This window comes from Acomys minous (assembly GCF_964271855.1).
Source record: "Acomys minous genome assembly, chromosome: 2".
NCBI classification, from domain to species: domain Eukaryota; kingdom Metazoa; phylum Chordata; class Mammalia; order Rodentia; family Muridae; genus Acomys; species Acomys minous.
Window position 1 is genome coordinate 71,715,912 of NC_140484.1, and position 17,273 is coordinate 71,733,184.

General features: G+C 49.6%; 1 protein-coding gene across 8 annotated transcripts in view; it reads right to left on the reverse strand.

Moving 5' to 3' along the window:
• ITGAL (integrin subunit alpha L) overlaps window positions 1–17,273 on the reverse strand; it is a 52,962-nt gene that overhangs the window by 30,051 nt on the left and 5,638 nt on the right. For 6 of the 8 annotated variants that reach the window (XM_084772756.1, XM_084772760.1, XM_084772759.1 and 3 more), the window contains exons 3-11: window positions 15,394–15,476; window positions 13,191–13,360; window positions 7,315–7,438; window positions 6,287–6,386; window positions 4,627–4,721; window positions 4,450–4,517; window positions 2,959–3,076; window positions 2,711–2,841; window positions 1,095–1,243 (exon numbers count right to left, since the gene is read on the reverse strand). In XM_084772756.1, the coding sequence (XP_084628882.1) occupies window positions 1,095–1,243; window positions 2,711–2,841; window positions 2,959–3,076; window positions 4,450–4,517; window positions 4,627–4,721; window positions 6,287–6,386; window positions 7,315–7,369 (716 nt within the window). In that variant the 5' untranslated portion in view covers window positions 7,370–7,438; window positions 13,191–13,360; window positions 15,394–15,476. Of the gene's footprint in view, window positions 1–1,094; window positions 1,244–2,710; window positions 2,842–2,958; window positions 3,077–4,449; window positions 4,518–4,626; window positions 4,722–6,286; window positions 6,387–7,314; window positions 7,439–7,872; window positions 7,999–13,190; window positions 13,361–15,393; window positions 15,477–16,092; window positions 16,224–17,273 lie in introns of those variants that run through there. The other 2 variants (XM_084772754.1, XM_084772757.1) reach the window with 2 other exon arrangements.

The following is a 17,273-nucleotide window of genomic DNA, read 5'->3' on the forward strand; positions in this document are numbered from 1 at the left end:
CCTCCTTGCCACAGCAGAGCCAGGGTTATGGAGGACAAGCGACACTATCTCTGGTCTTTGCATGGAATCTAGGCACCTGAACTCGGTCACCAAACTCACACAGCCACCACTTTTGCCCTCGGAGCCACGGCCCCAGGCCCTGATTGACTTTTGTTGTTGTTGTTGTGTTGGTTGGTTGGTGTTATTGTTGTTGTTGTTGTTGTTGTTTGAGACAGGGACTCTCTACAGAGCCCTGGCTGTCCTAGACCTTCCGAAATAGACCCAGCTGATTTCAAACTCACAGGGAGCCTCCTGTTCTGTCTCCTGTCTCCGGGGCCCTGAGATTAAAGGGGTGCACCACCACACCCCGGCTGCTGTTTTAGTTTTTGAAGATGGGGGGGTCTCACCATATTGCCCGGGCTGATACTGAACTCCCGGGCTCAAGTGGTCCTTCCTGCTTCTGTCTCCTGAGTAGTTAGGATGAAAAGGAGGCTCCCCTATGCCTGGCTCAAGGGAGTGGGGATTTTCCTAAAGATGTAAGTGTGAGTGTGCATGTGTGCACATGCCCGTGCACTCATGTGGAGACCATAAGGAGACCTAGTGTGCCTCCCTCTATCACTCTCTGTATATTTGCAGCAGGCTCTCTCCTTGAACCCGGGGCTCCTGTGTTCTTACCTACACTGGAAACCAGCAACCCCTGGTGATCCTGTCTCTGTCTCCGACACTGGGGTTACACGTGTGCATTGGATGCTCGGCTTGTTACGTGTGTATTGGGTCCCTAACTCTGGTCCTTTTAACTGCTAAGCCGTCATCCCAATCCTCTGATTTTGGGTGGTAGGGGGTGGGGGTGGGGCAGGGGGGTTCTTATTATGTAGCCCAGGCTAGCTTCAAACCTATAAAAACCTGAAGTCCTCCTTAGGAAGCCTCCCCAGGCTTCAATCAAGGTGTGCGTCAACCACATCCTACTCTCCGCTTGGATCTACACAACAAACCGCCCCATTCTACACCTGCCCGCTGATCTTCCGCTGCCGCTGCCGCTGCTGCCGCCACAGGAGCGAGCTCACACAGAACGGGTGCCCAGACCTGGGCACACCTTTCCTCCAAAGGGAACTTACACCACGTAGTTGATGGCACCGAAGGTGTTGGTCAACCTGCACATGTGCTTCACCGAGTCGAGTAGCACGTCGGGGTTTTCCTTGTGCTTGACATAATCCAAGAAAGTAAATTCTGTCTTGAACAATGTGGAAAACTGAACAGCAGCAAACTGGGAAGGCAAGAGAGAGATGGTTTGGCGTTACAGGTCCCTTCTCAATGACTGGTCTCTGCTTGCCCCCCCATGGGACCCCCCCCTGCCACCGCACCCCCACCCCCGTGGAACCAGGGCCCTGTGATTGCTGGTCCAGCACGGCCGCTCCGTCAACTTCCCAACCCCAGTCTCTGCTTCTTTTTTGGTTGGTTGGTTGATTTTTCGAGACAGAGTTTCTCTGTGTAGCCTTGGCTGTCCTGGACTCACTTTGTAGACTAGGCTGGCCTCAAACTCACATCGATCCACCTGCCTCTGCCTCCTGAGTGCTGAGATTATAAGCGTGCGCCACCACGCCCAGCTTCAGTCTTTGTTTCTTATGCCGACCCCCAAGTAACCCAATTTCACACCCTGCCTCAAATCGTTCTTTGGAAAAATTAAGATAAATATGAACGTGTGTAAAAACAAGCTCAAAGAAACCTCTGCTTTCTTATTTTATTTTATTACCTCTGCTTTCTTACCTAGAGATGTGGGCTCCTGGTCTCTGGGCTCACCTAACTCACTTGTAGGAATGGCTCCCAGTAACCATGTCAGTGAAGAAAACCCCTCAAGTGGCCAGAGATGGTCACCCAACTAAGGCTGAGCCAGTCAGGATCTCTTTGGAACTGGGGCTTTGCAGAAGGAGGACGTTAAAGTGTCCTTTTGGAACTTTATCATGCAAAGTTAGGAGTTTTCTACAGGCCATGAAATTTAAAGAAAAAAAGGGAGCCAGCTACAGAGAAAGTGGAGAGCACAGAAATACTGGGCCACTAAAGGCACCTGGTTCTTGATGCTGCCAGAGGAGTAGGCTCAACCGTGCTCACATGTTCTGGAGACACACCTCACAATATACCTAATGGCTAAAGCCAGCACATGGGGGAGGGGCTGGGGGTGGCATCTCTGGCCTGCAACTACAAGTCCTCACGCACGCGGTGTACCTGGGTACCTAAGCCAGCGACTACAAGTCCTCATGCGGGGGCGCACCTGGGTACTTAAGCCAGCGACTACAGGTCCTCGTGCACGGGTGCACCTGGGTACCTAAGCCTGTGACTACAGGTCCTCGTGCACGGGTGTACCTGGGTACCTAAGCCAGCGACTACAGGTCCTCGTGCATGGGTGTACCTGGGTACCTAAGCCAGCGACTACAGGTCCTCGTGCATGGGTGCACCTGGGTACCTAAGCCTGTGACTACAGGTCCTCGTGCACAGGTGTACCTGGGTACCTAAGCCAGCGACTACAGGTCCTCGTGCATGGGTGCACCTGGGTACCTAAGCCTGTGACTACAGGTCCTCGTGCATGGGTGTACCTGGGTACCTAAGCCAGCGACTACAGGTCCTCGTGCACGGGTGCACCTGGGTACCTAAGCCTGTGACTAAGGTCCTCGTGCACGGTGTACCTGGGTACCTAAGCCTGTGACTACAGGTCCTCGTGCACGGGTACCTGGGTTACCTGGTAGGAAGTGTTGCTGAGTTTCCTCATCACATCCTTCATGAACTCCAGGATTTTTACAAATTCCTGTTCCTCCAAGCTCCCTGAGCCATCGAACAGAAATACCAGGTCCACGTTGCCCTTCAGACACTCTGCAGAGACCACATGTAAACAGACGGGACTGAGTAAGTTTAGCCTGCTGGCGCTGGTTCCTGTGGAAGCCAGCTTCTCAGAGGTGTTTTTAACCCACTGGGTCTCCAAATCCTCACCCTGATAAGCAGGTCGACTTTGTAACATCCGTCCCCTCAGGCTCTGGGGAAAGTAGTAGCACAGGCCACTGAGGTAGGAGTTCTGGTCACATGACCGAGACAGTCCAGGATCACAGGCCTGAAAGAAGCAAAGGGGGAGGGGGGGGAAAGTTTAGGCTTCTTCTGTTATGTGTCTTTCAGGCACTATGCGCAGAGAAGGAGAGCCCTCAGAACCCCGTCTCCTCCCTCGCTTCCAAAGGGCTCTCAACGCAAAGCATGTTTGCCTTAAAGGGTCTCTGCATCCCCAGCGCCAGCTTCTCTGTCAATAAATGAATGCTCGCCATCTGCAGGATGACCTCTAACCTTACCTTATCACATGTTCTGTGTATAGCTGGGCATTGCCCCACGTTTCCAGGACTGCCCCTCCCAACCACACATCCTGCACTCACCAAATCCAAACCTCACTTTTCCAAAGTAGACAGTACGACCCCGTCCTTGTACTTATGCCTGCTCTGTTCTGTCAGGCTGCGATTTATAGACAGGGCTTTTGTCCTTTGGATATCTTTGTATCTCAGAGCCTTACTTCAGGGGATCTAGCACAGTGTTGACCTATAATAGTAGTTAACTAAGCAAGTTGCAATTAAACACTGCATCACATGGGGCACGGGGCCATATGCCTACAATCCCAGTCCTGGGGAGGCTAAAGGAAGAGGGCAAGTTTCAGGCCAGCCTGGGTATATAACAAGACCCTGTATCAGTAAAACTAAACTAAACTAAACACAACACCCAGCCAGGAGGTGGTGGCACACACCTTTAATCCTAGCAGTCAGGAGGCAAAGGTGGGAAGATCTCTGAGTTTGAGGCCAGCCTGATCTACCGAGGAGTTCCAGGACATCCATGGCTACACAGAGAAACCCTGTCTCAAAAAAAAAAAAAAAAAAAGCAACCAGGCATGGTGGTACATGCCTGTAATCCCAGCACTCTGAGAGGCAGAGGCAGGTGGATCTCTGTGAGTTCAAGGTCTACAAAGTGAGTCCAGGATAGCCAAGACTACACAGAGAAACCCTGCTCAAAAAAACAAAAAACAAAAACAATAAATAAATAGAAGCATCCTGGATACCGATGAGGTGTGTAGGTCAGTTACAGGCAGGGGTATTAATAGCTCAAGGTCAACCTCGGCTATTTCATGAGTTTGAGGCTAACCCAGACTATGTGAGAAAAGGAAGACACTGGCTCCTACTCAGTACTCAGTGAGCATCAGTTGAGTCAACTCTCTGATGCTGCTAACACTTCGTCAGATCTTTTATCTATTTCTTTTTCCTTTCTGAGACAGGGTCTCATTATATATAGCCCAGTCTAGTTTGTCACTATGCAATCCAGGCTGTCCCAGCTGCCCCTGTGCTGGGATCACAGGTCTGTTCCCCACATCTGGCTTCCCCTCCCAGCCCTTTCAACCTCCCTTTCCCAGCGGGCAGCTCTATGGTCTCTGATGTCATCATACAAAATTCTTACCAAAAGGTTTCCCTTGGCGGCTTCTGTCACCAAGGTCATTCCCAAGTACTTGGAGGTATAGTTAGAACCTGTAGGCAGCGGAAAGGCAGCGTGAGGGAACTCGGGCAGTCAGATGTGTCGAGGTCAGCCTCGGTTCTCCTGGGACCTCACTTCCCATCTCCTTCCCTCCTTACTCACCACGCAGGCTGACTGGTTGGCAGGAGCCACTGCTCGGATGACAGTGAAAGAGGCTCCCAGTGCTGTTCCCCTCACCTGGAGCTCCCACGACAATCCTGAGGAAAAATCTCCCGTGTGAGATGAAGTTGCCCAGGCCTTTGCCTACCCAGGCCCTCTTTTCTTATTTCCTACCCATTACTCCTTTTCTTTCTTTCTTTCTTTCTTTCTTTCTTTCTTTCTTTCTTTTTTCCCTCTTTGAAACAGGCCTGTAATCCCAGCACTCGGGGAGGCAGAGGCAGGCAAATCTCTGTGAGTTTGAGACAAGACTGGACAACCAAGCCCAGGACAACCAAGGCTGCACAGAGAAACTCTGTCTCAAAACACACACACACACACACACACACACACACACACACACACACACACGAAAATAGCATCTACTACATAGGTAGCTCTGGCTGTCCTAGAACTTGCTATGTAGCCCGGGCTAGTCTTGAACTCACAGAGATCCAAGTTTCCTTGCTTTCCCAGGTGCTAGGATTAAAGTCATGCATCACCACACCAGGCTCCCTTAAGTATCTTCCCCCGACCCTCGACCCCAAAACAGGATTTCCCTGACTGTCCTAGAACTAGCTCTGTCGAGGCTGGCCTTGAACTCAGAAATCCATCTGCCTCTGTTACTGAGAGCTGGGATAAAAGGCATGCTTCAGCACCTCCCAGCTATGTGTCCTAAATACTTCACAGTGACTCGAGGCTGCCTGTTGATAGCTTATGAGCTGGAACAGAGGTGCTTAGCAACCTTGACAACCCGAGTCTGACTTGCTCTCCAAGACCCGAGCGGTAGAAGGAGAGATCTGCCTCCAGCAGCTGTCCTGACTTCTACATGTGTGCTACAGTACACCCCAACAACTATAATAATCATATGTTTAAAAAAAAACTTGCTAGCCGGGTGTAGTGGGGCACACCTTTAATCCCAGCACTCAGGAAGCAGAGGCCGGTGGATCGCTGTGAGTTTGACACCAGCCTGGTCTACAAAGTGAGTCTAGGACAGCCAGGGCTACACAGGGTAACCTGTCTTGAAAAACAAAAAAAAAATCTTGCTGAGAAAGCAGTGCAGCTCTCACTCTTTAGGGGAGCTCTTCGGTACCCCCTCTTTCCTAATAGTCAAATAACATAATTCTAGAACAGTCTAGAAGATTCGAGGGTCAAAGAATGGCCTGTCAGATGGGCTTAGGACTTCATCCACTTAGATATCAATTCAAAAAGCTATTTGTGACTAGGTGTGGTGACGCAGGTCACCTCTGCCACTCAGAGACTGACAGGCAGGCGGATAGCAAGCCCCAAGCTAGCTGTGGGAATTTAATAAGACTCTGTCTCAAGCTAAAACTAGAAAGAATCCAGGCCTTGTGGATCCAGCACCTCAGAGCCAGAGGCTAGGGGTCAGAAGTTCAAAGTTACACTGAGCTACAGCAAGTCTGGAAACAGCTTGGTCTACAGAGACCCTGTCTAAAAGCCAACCTCACGTGGTCCTGAGGGAGCCTGTTTCTGTTTCAAAGGTGACACCTGCAGCCCCTGCTATGTGACAATCCCCACCCCCAACTCCAGGCCTTCGTGTCCCTGGGCAGATGTGGGGCCCTGCATACTCTGCTGGTAGAAAGGAGTTGAAAGGGTAACAGCTCACCCATCTCCGACCTGCAAGACCCGATACCCAAAATGTCTTCCAGCCGGTGCCAGGAAGCTCTGTGCATGCTGAGTGTCCAGGTTGTAGCTCCAGGCCTTGGCTGAGGGAAGCAAACCCAATCAGCTGTTTCTTGTCTGGACTCCCACATACCACGTGCTACCCCAGGGAACCTATTTCTCCAAACCCACTCAGGCTCCAAGATTGCCAACGCCCAGGCAGAGAAGGATGGTGCCAGGACCTTCCCTCCAGGGCTTAGACTGGAGTACAGGAGACCACACACTCTGTCTCGGGGCACAGGCAACTCCTCCCTGACCCTGAGGACTCAACTTCCCCTTTGACCTATTGACAAAGAAAGAAGGGGCAAGAAGGCCCGTGACAGAGAAAGTCCCTATGGGGCCCCCAAGCAGAGGATGACCAACAGAGTGCCCTGAGGCCCCACATGACCAGCCTGGAGGGTTCCCCATATCCTGAGCCCAGCAGTTGACTGACCTCATCCCCCCCACCTCTACCCACTATAATTCAACCCACCCCCACCCCACCCCTAATCCAGATAACTAGAGTGACATCTACAGACTTTAAACTGTCCTCTTCTGGCCCAACTTTCCTCGCATTCAGACTTAGCGCCCTGTGTCCTAGGATGTCAGAGGTGAAGAGTACCCTCTTTTGTTCAGGAAGGGAGGGCAGACCTCCAAAGGGGACAAAACTTGCCTAAAACTGCAAGGAGAGCTAATACCATGATAGAGGTGAGGTGGTAACCCGGTCCAGCCTTCTCCTCCAGTCCCTGGGTCCCACAACCAGCCACCTAAGCCCTGGAAGGCCCACTCGGCCTCCCGCCCTCTGTCCTGTCCTCTGTCTTGGCAATCAGGCTTCTGTGGGTAACGGCTTCTCTCTCAGGGACTCCCGGGTCCCACATCCCCTACGCCACCCACCCCTGAGAGTGGCTCCTTGTTTTCTTCAGCTCTACAAAGCCTCCTGGTTTCTCCCGCCACAGCCAAAGTCCCTTTTCCCCCTCCCTCTGGATTTCCTACCAAACAGCTGGAGAACCAATAGCAGCAGTCTGGGTCGGGTACTCCACAAACTCATCTGCGCCAAGGAGGGACCCGTGGGTGGGTCCAACCTCACTCTCGGAGAGCCTTGAGATCTTCTGGCAACCTAGACAGGGTGGAAGAGGGAAACGGCGATGCGTCTTGCATGGGGCCCCTTGCAGTGGAACTTTCTCAGGGCCACCAGGCTGGTGGCACCGGGGGTGGGGGGGGGTGAGGGGGGGCGGCGGGAGGCGTGTGCTCCTGCCGGGTTGTGAAACCTCGCAGTTCAGAGAGGAAGTACTAGCAGGTTAGATACATTTCCTGTGCCTGCTTGCATTTTCACATCATCCCAGAGCAGACAGCAAGGCGGTTAAATTACTGTCACTTCAGCTAAGCAGCATCTGCTCTCACACCCTGCCCGGAAGACTCTTCAAAGCACGATAGAGGGGGAGGGGTATGTGGGTTTGGATGGAGGAGGGGCAGTGGGGGGGGGGGAGAAGGGCTGTAATTATAATCTAAAACAAACAAACAAACAAAAAAAGAAGGTTGCCAGGAAACAACCCGAAGGCGATGTTGCTGAGCCACAGAGGAAGAGTGTGGGTGACAAAAAGATGGAGGCGCGATACAGCCTGGAGCAAGCTGCTTCTTCTTCTTCTCCTCCTCCTCCTCCTCCTCCTCCTCCTCCCTTTCTTTCTTCTTTCTTTCTTTCTTTCTTTCTTTCTTTCTTTCTTTCTTTCTTTCTTTCTTTCTTTCTTTCTCTCTTTCTTAGACAGAGTTTCTCCATTCAGCCCTGGCTATCCTGGAACTCACTCTGAAGAGCAGGCTGGCCTCAAACTCTGAGGTCAGATCCGCCTGCCTCTGGGGTCACTGGCATGTTCTACCACCACCTGGCTAATTTTGTTTCTTTAAAAAGAAAAAAAAGAAAAGAAAAGAAATCCTTAGGATGAAAGAAAATATCTGTAAAATACATAGAAGATGATGCAGGCATACTCAAGAATATGTATGAAGAACTCAGACAGACAGACAGACAACAAAAAGACAACTTTGGCAAGGGTGGCTGAGTGGGGGGGGGGTTGTCTTTTTTTTTTTCCTTAAAAAAAATCAATTACTGGGGCCACAAGCTGGTTCCGTGGATAAAGAGATTTGTGGTGTTAGCATGACAACTTGGGCTCCAACCTCAGAACCCACAGGAAGGTCAGCGTTGACCTCCACATGTGCTCCACCCATCGTACACACATGGTAATTTTAAAAAACCAAAGTTTTTTTTAAATATATTTTTTAATTAAAAATAAGCTATTATCTATCTTTTGCAGGGCAGGGGTCACACTGATGGCTTCATACTACTGCTCTACTGCCAAGCTATGCTCTTCAGTTCGTATTATTTATGGGTTTTTTGTTTGTTTGTTTGGTTGGTTTTTGGTTTTGATTTTTGGCTTTTTGAGACAAGATTTCTCTGTGTAGCTCTGGCTGCCCTAGAACTTGCTCTGTAGACCAGGCCGGCTTCAAACTCATGGAGATCCACCTGCCTCTGCCTCACAATGCTGAGAGATTTTTTTTTTTTAGACAGGGTTTCTCTGTGTAGCCTTGGCTGTTCTAGACTCACTTTGTAGACCAGGCTGGCCTCGAACTCAGAGATCCACCTGCCTCTGCATCCTGAGTATTGGGATTAAAGGTGTGCGCCACCACACCTGGCATCTAAAGATGATATAAAAATAGCCGAAAAACACATGAAGAGGTGCTCAACCATATTAGTCATTAAAGACAGGGAAGAGTCAGGCGTGGTGGCGCCCGCCTTTAATCCCAGCACTCAGGAGGCAGAGGCAGGTGGATCTCTGTGAGTTCAAGGCCAGCCTGGTCTACAAAGTGAGTCCAAGACAGCCAAGGCTACACAGGGAAACCCTGTCTCAAAAAACCAAAAAAAAAAAAAAAAAAAAAAAAAAAGAAAAAAGAAAAAGAAAATAAAAGAAAGAAAATCTAGAGGATGAGGCTGGTGAAATGGTCAGTGTGTTAAGCACTTGCTGGCAAGCCCGATGACTGCAGTTCAATCCCTGGAAGCCACACAGTAAAACTCAAGAACTAAGCCGGGTATGGTGGCACAGCCTTAATCCCAGCACTCGGGAGGCAGAAGCAGGCAGATCGCTGTGAGTTCCAGGCTAGCCTGGCCTAGGACAGCCAGGGCTAGAAACCTCATCTTAAAAAAACAAACAAACAAATAAATAAATAAACAAAAAACAACTAACTCTCCCAAAATTTGTCCTCTGACCCACACGTGCATGCCCCCCACAATCAATCAATCAATCAATAAAATGTTAAAAATAAAAATCCTGCCAGGCATGGTGGTGCACATCTTCAGACCTAGCACTCAGAGGGCAGAGACATACAAATCTCTGTGTTCAAAGCCAGTATGGTGTATAGAGCAAGTTCTAGGACAGCCAGGGCTACACAGAGGACACTTGTCTCAGATAGATAAATGGGTAGGTGGGTGGATGGATGGATGGATGGACGGACGGGCAGACAGATATCTAACAATTTTTTTTAACAGACTGGCATTGACAAGAAACCCTGTCTCAGATAGATAGATAGATAGATAACACATACTTTTTTTTTTTTTTTTTTTTTTTTTTTTTGGTTTTTCAAGACAGGGTTCCTCTGTGTAAACTTGGCTGTCGTGGACTCACTTTGTAGACCAGGCTGGCCTCAAATTCACAGTGATCCACCTGCCTCTGCCTCCTGAGTGCTGGGACTAAAGGTATGCGCCACCACTGCCCAGTATATATACCGTTTTTTAGCAGACTGGTGTTGACAAGGAACTCTGTCTTAAATAAATAAATAATAAATATCTAACATATATACTTAAAAAAAAAAAGACTAGAGTTGAACTCCTAGACTGCTGAGGGTGACTCTGGCTCCTTCTTCCCCCAGCACCGTTGTGTTGGCATCGCCACAATGTGCCACCACACCTGTGTTAGACAGGGCTAGAATTGACCCCAGCCTTCAACCCTCCTAGGTAAGCAATGGAGCAACATCCCTCTACAACCCAATTCTAAATAACAGCTAGTGCTGTAGAAGGAGCCTTACGCATTCCTTTATTAACTGGTTTTCTTTAATAATACAAATGCATACTTTTACCATTTATTTTAAAAATCATAAGAACAGGGCGTAGTGCTATGATTAATAGAAAGAAAATAACATGATAAGATAATAAGATGCCAGGCAACAGATATTATATGAGGTTTATTAAGTGAGCATGGGAAGAGAAGGAAAGGGGGGAGGGGTACCCCAGAGAGAAAGTAAGCTAGTAGAGCAGGTAGAGGTGAGGGGGGGGAGATAAGAGGTAAGAGAGAAGGAGGGAGGGAGGGGGGAGGGTTAAGGGGGGAGAGAGAGGCAAGAGAGAGAGTGGGGGGGAGGAGAGAGGGAGAGGGAGAGAGGGAGAGGGAGAGAGAGAGAAAGAGAGAGAGAGAGAGAGAGAGAGAGAGAGAGAGAGAGAGAGAGAGAGACATGGAGAGTCTGTCTTTTATAAGGCCCTGGGCAGGGCCACGCCCCCGTGGCAGGTAAGCAGTGACATCACAGGTAGGTCGACTGAAGCAGAATCCTAACGCATAGTGTCTCACGAACCTATAATCCCGGGCTACTGGAGAGGTTGAAGCAGGAGGATGGCACGTTTGAGCCTTGGTAACTTAGTCAGGAAGACCTTGCCTCCAAAGAAAAAGGAGGACGAGGAGGAGGAGGAGGAAATGGGCAGTAGCTAAGGGGAAGAAGCACTTGGCAAGTGCTCTAGGGTGTCCCCCGTGCTGACAGGGAACGGGTAAGACATTGGGAAAGGAGTTTCTATTCTCTCTGTGCTGAGCAACATTCTCAGCCTGCAAAGGTCAAAGGCTTTTCCCACCGGTTCCTGGCCCCGCCCCTCACCCCACCCCCTTCTCTCTCTCTCTCTCTCTCTCTCTCTCTCTCTCTCTCTCTCTCTCTCCCCCCTCCCCCTCTCCTCCAGGGCTTTTCTTTCTCTGTGTAGCCCTGGCCAGCCTGAAATTCATTCTGCAGACCAGGCTGTCCTGGAACTCTTGGTCCACCTGCTTCTGCCTCCCAAACGATGGGTGTGCCACTACACCCGGCTCCTACATTGTCACCTCAGTGGGATTCAGGTGGGACTTAATGTACAGTTTACCCCGACGGCAAAGGGAACCAGATCTTCTTCTAGTTTTGAGCCAGTCACGCGGAGAGCGAGTTAAGAGCTTCCAAGTTCCAGTGGAGGAACAGGAGCAGGGTGGGGAGATTCTCATTACCAAGGGACAAGTTAGAAGCCCAGCAGCAGTGTAGAGGGCAGGGAAAGGACGCCCTCAGCACGGGGCAGTCCCGAGTGAACCAGGGGATGTTGGTGCACTCAAGGTCAACCTGAGCTACATAGCGAGGTGGCCCAGCAGGCAAAGGCTGGTGGCTCTCAAAGTCCTGCCACTCCAGCTCCAAGGGCTCTGACGCCTCCGTCTGGCTGTCCTGGACTCCCCACGCTCATAAATTAAATAAAGGCTTTTTTTTAAAAAAGGAGATGGGGACAGATAGTCTCGTAAGATGTAATGTCATCTGTAAGGGCAGAGTCCTCGGGGCTGCCATGCCCAAAAAAGGGGAGGCAGAGAGAGGGAAAGACAGGCATGGCCTCTGGGCGGGGTGACACCCAGAGCTCTTCTGAGATACACCCCAGCCCAGTTCTCACATATGGCTGTCTCCTCCGGGGTCTGTGTTCATGGAGGGACGTGTGTATTTGAACCACAGCCAATACTTTGTTTTCCCTTCAGTTTAAGAACTACGATGCTGGGGCTGGAGAGACTGCTCAGCAGTTAAGAGCACTGGTTGCTCTTCCCGAGGACCCGGGTTCGATTCCCAGCAACGGCATGACAGCTCACACCCGTTTGTAGATCCAATTCTAGGGGACCTGGCACCTTCACAGACATACATCCAGCCAATGTATGGAAGGAAAAGAAAGACCAATGCACATAAAATAACAATAAATAAATCTTTTCAAAAAGAAAACTGTGAGGCTGAGGAAGCTGTGAGGCCCAAGAGTTACAGGAAGTCAGGGTCAAGCCAAGAAAGTGATTCTCCTGAGGAACTTAGCCACAATATCTCAGACTGGGACCACATGGGGGAAGTCCTGAAGCAGCTCGTGTGTCTCTCTGTCTGTCTCTGTCTCTGTCTCTGTCTCTGTCTCTGTCTCTGTCTCTGTCTCTGTCTCTCTCTCTCTCACACACACACACCTTTGTAGTCAGTTATCCGGTCCTTTGAACTTTGTTGTTGTTGTTGTTGTTGTTGTTGTTGTTTTGTTTTTTCGGTTTTTCAAGACAGGGTTTCTCTGTGTAGCCTTGGCTGTCCTGGACTCGCTTTGTAGACCAGGCTGGCCTCGAACTCACAGCGATCCGCCTGCCTCTGCCTCCCGAGTGCTGCTGGGATCAAAGGCGTGCATCACCATGCCCAGCCTTTCAACTATTTATCCCCGTTCCTTCTGTTCAGATTTTCCTTCGATCCTCTCTAGAACTAGTAGCCGTAACCACATCTCCCCCCCCCCCCCAGTTTTTCTCTCGAAGGGACCACCATATTTTAACCTCAGACACTTCAGGCCCTCTTCTGCTTTGTAAACTTCTGACAGCTGGCCATGGTGGTGCACATCTGTAATCCCAGCATTCCAGGCTGAGGCGGGAAGCATATAAGGTTCAGGCCAGTTTGAACTATGTAACGCAAAGCAAAGGCCAACCCAGGCTATATAGCAAGCCCCTCTGCCTCTGTGTGTGTGGGGGGGGGGGCAGGGGGAGGGAGGAATAAGGGAAGGGCAGAGGCACAGTGACGATGTGTGGTGAGTGTGAAGGCCACCTTGTGTCAGGAGGCATCCTTACCCCCAGAGAGTTATCCTTCTTGGTCTTTTGTTTCTGGCTTGGTTCACTCACGAGGTGCACTTGAGGCACTATGACGCTGCGTGTCCAATCGCCTCTCACCTGAGAAATGCACTCACTTTGCTCTCCTCAGCTGGCAGGCAGGCATCTGGGCTGTTTCCAGTCTTTAGTGACTATAAACAAAAGTACAGTGAGGGTAAGACTACCAGCACTTGACAGGTGGACCAGGGCAATCGAGCTCGAGGCTAGCTTGGGATACATGAGACTCTGTTAAAGAAAGCTGGGTACGTATGCTTGTTTTATGGTGCCAGAGTTTGTACCCAGGATCTTGTGCTTGTTGGCCAAACTCCTAAGATACACCCTTAGTCCTGGCTTTTTGTTTATTTGTTTACTGGAGTGTCAGTGTTTTGTTGCTGTGATGTTTCTGTTGTTTGCTTTCTTTATATATATATATATATATATATATATATATATATATATATATATTTTTTTTTTTTTTTTTTTTTTAAATTGTAGTGAGGTTACAAAAGTAGGTACAAGTCAAGCATGGGGGTGCATATCTTTAATCCCGGCACTTAGGAGGCAGAGCCAGGTGGATCTGCCTGAGTTCAAGGCCAGCCTAGTTTACAAAGTAAGTTCCAGAACAGCCAGGACTGCACAGCTACACAAAGAAATCCTATCTCCACAGGGTGTGGGGGCTCATGCCTTTAATCCCAGCACTCAGGAAGCAGAGGCAGGCAGATCATAGTGAGTTCGAGGCCAGCCTGGTCTACAAAGGGAGTCCAGGACAGCCAAGGCTACATAGAGAAGCCCTGTCTTGAAAACAAACAAACAAACAAACAAACAAAAAAGAATCCCTGATCCTTGTCTCAAACCAACAAACAAAAAAGACACAAAAAAATTTTTTTCTCTAAAAATACAGTTAACTGACTTAGAAAAAGAAAAGTTTAAGTTGGACGTGTTGGCTCACACCTTTAATCCCAGCACTTGGGAGGCAGAGGCAGGCAGATCACTATAAATTTGAGGCCAGCCTGGTCTACAAAGTGAGTCCAGGACAGCCAAGGCTACACTGAGAAACCCTGTCTCAAAAAACAAACAAAAAAAAACCAAACAAACAAAAAACCAAAAAAAAAAAAAAAAAGAAAAAGAAAAAAAGAAAAAAAAAGTTTGAAATTGCATTGCAAATCTAGGTGAGGGACATTTTAAGTCTAGATGGGAGCCAAGACTAAGTTCTGCAAACTGACAGAGTTAGTTTGCCACAGACCCACACAGAGTGCTCTTCTAGACGCCGTCTGGGCTACCCGGGGCCACGGCACACAGGTAGATTTATAGAGTGCCTGTCTATGTGCCAGAATCTGATGGCAGAAAACCCCAGGGGAATTCCAATGTAGTCGCTCCAGTGAGAAGGCTGCTGCCACATGAGGTCCCCGAGCCTTTCACAGTCCAGCATCAAAAACAAATGCAAGACTAGGAAGACCGGAGGCTCCTGCTCTCCCCTCTGCAGAGAGCTACAACAGGAGAAACCAAATCCACTCGCTGATCTCTGGAGGAAGGACCCTGCCTGCTGAGGCTGCTGGCGTTGTTTAGGGCAGGGCTCCGTGCTGGCGGGGGGCGCAGCCCTCACTGGAAACCCACTTCTAGGGCTACACCCTTCATTTCTGGTGAGGTAACGACAGCTCTGAGAAGCCCTGCTTCTAGTGTGACCTCAGTGCTCAGACAGAAGTCAACCATGTAATCAGGAAATGGCAATAGGGCTTGCAAAATTCGTCACCTCCCAAGATTGTGCCTGCTGCCTTTATTATCCGTCAAAGAGAGCACAGATCTTCAAGTCTCCACGAAGCATGGTACCACCCGGGCTTGAGAGATGGCTCAGAGGTTAAGCATGGTACCACTCACCGGCAATACTAGCCTAGTCCTTGGGGCTGTGAGTTCAAAGCCAGCATGGCCACACAGTGACATTGTCTTAGGGTTTCTATTGCTGTGAAGAGCCACCATAGCCATAGCAGCTCTCATAAAAGAAAACGTTAAATTGGTACTGGTTTACAGTTCAGAGGTTTACTCCACTATCACAAGGGAGGGAAGCAAAGTGGGGCGTGGTGGAGCACATTTTAATCCCAGTGCCTCCTAATGGCACCACTCCCTATGGGCCTATGGGGGCCACACATTCTGAATCAAAACCATAACAAAACAAAGGCTGGGAATATACCTCAGTGAAAGAGCGGTTGCCTTGTGTGATGGCTCTTCTTGTCTATCACCTGTCCCGGCCCCACAGGGTTTTCAAACGGGAACCTGGGAAGGGGTGCAGCAGTGAGAGAGGACAGGAGACACAAGCAACAGGAGGCAAGTCTGGATTCTGATCAAACCTCGTTTATTGAAAGTTTTCACCGGGTTTTTATAGGCACGGCGGCATGGGTATTTGTGCAAGCCGGGGTTGCTATGGATACCTAACTGTGAGACGCTTCAGCAGGTGTCTACCTTTACAGCTGCTAAAATCACAGAGGGGGGAGACATTCCAGAGATCGAGGGAAGTTGTAAAAGATCTTGTTAGTCAGGAACAATTTCCTGGAAATGCTGCTGGCAGGCAGCTGGCCTTTATCTGGTTTTACCAGTAGTCTTACTGGAAAAGCTAGTTTATAGCCAGAAAGGAGTAGCTCTTATTATGAGCTCAGGGGTCTTAAAATGACTGTCCCCCCATAATCAACTTGCCTAAATCTGGAGTTAAACCCAAATGGCTGGGTATACCTGTGAGGGATTTTTCTTCACTGGATTATATGAAGTGGGCAGACCCACCCTAAATCCACCTTAAATCTGGGCCAGACCTTCTGAGGTGGGGAGAGCCACCTTAAATCCCGGCCCTACCTTCTGCTATAAGTTGTAAGGAAGCTGCTGCTCTTGACCTGCTCACCCTCAATCTTGCTGGCAAGTCCATTCCCTCACTTGTGCTGGAGCTTACTTCTTTAGGATTCTGGCCTGTACTGAAGACCAGCTGAGGCATCCAGCCTCCTGAACTGAACAACAGTTGGATTCTTGGACTTTCTGTGGGAAGACAGCCATTGTTGTACAAGCTGGACCACAGCCTACAAGGCACTCTAATAAATCCTGTGTGTGTGTGTGTGTGTGTGTGTGTGTGTGTGTGTTTTATTCGTTCTATCAGGTCTGTTCCTCAGAGAGCCTTGACTAATACACCTTGCATGTATGTGAGGCTCTGTGTTTGATCCCCAGCAAGGCATAAATAGAAGAAGAGAGGGGCCAGGAACATAGCCAGCAGGAAAGGCACCCAGTGAAGCCTGGCGACCTAAGTTCAGTCCTAGGGACCCACACAGTGGAAGAAGAGAGCTGCTACCAGTGGTTGTTCCCTGGCCTCTGAGAGAGAGAGAGAGAGAGAGAGAGAGAGAGAGAGAGAGAGAGAGAGAGAGGAGACAGAGACAGGAGAAAGAGAGGGAGGGAAGGAAGGAGGGAGGGAGAACAGTGTGGGTGTGGCAGGGCACTATTGATACTTAACAATGGAGAATGGCCTAGTGTAGTGTTGTCCCGATGATGTAAACAGAATGAACAAACTACAGAACAGATGTGCTATCTTCCTTATCTCCTAGACAGGAAGTCTTTCTTTCCGGCCACTTCTCTCTACCCTCTCCCCCGACCCCACCCCACCGCCACCCTCCCCCAGACAGGGTGTAACAGTTCTGGCTCTCCTGGAACTCGCTCTGTAGTCCAGGCTGGCCTCAAACTCATGGAGATCCATCTGTCTCTGCTTCCCAAGTGCTGGGATTAAAGGCGTGTGACACCACCACCTGGCCCTCTGCCCCCCTTTTTAACCTTGGAAAGTGAGCTCCCTGGGCGTGCTAGGAAAGTGCTTGGAGCTATCCCCGAGACCCTGCCTTGTCTTAAATGTCTATTCCTTAATAAATGTATTCAGAAAGGGATATATTTTGAACTTGGTATTATTATTCTTTCTACATCACAGAGATGCTTTGAGTTGTATCTAGAGATAGAAAATAAAGTTTTAAGAAATGTCTAGGGGCTGGAGACCTGGCTCAGTGGTTAAAAGTTGAGACTGCTCTGCCAGAACAGCCAGGGATACACACA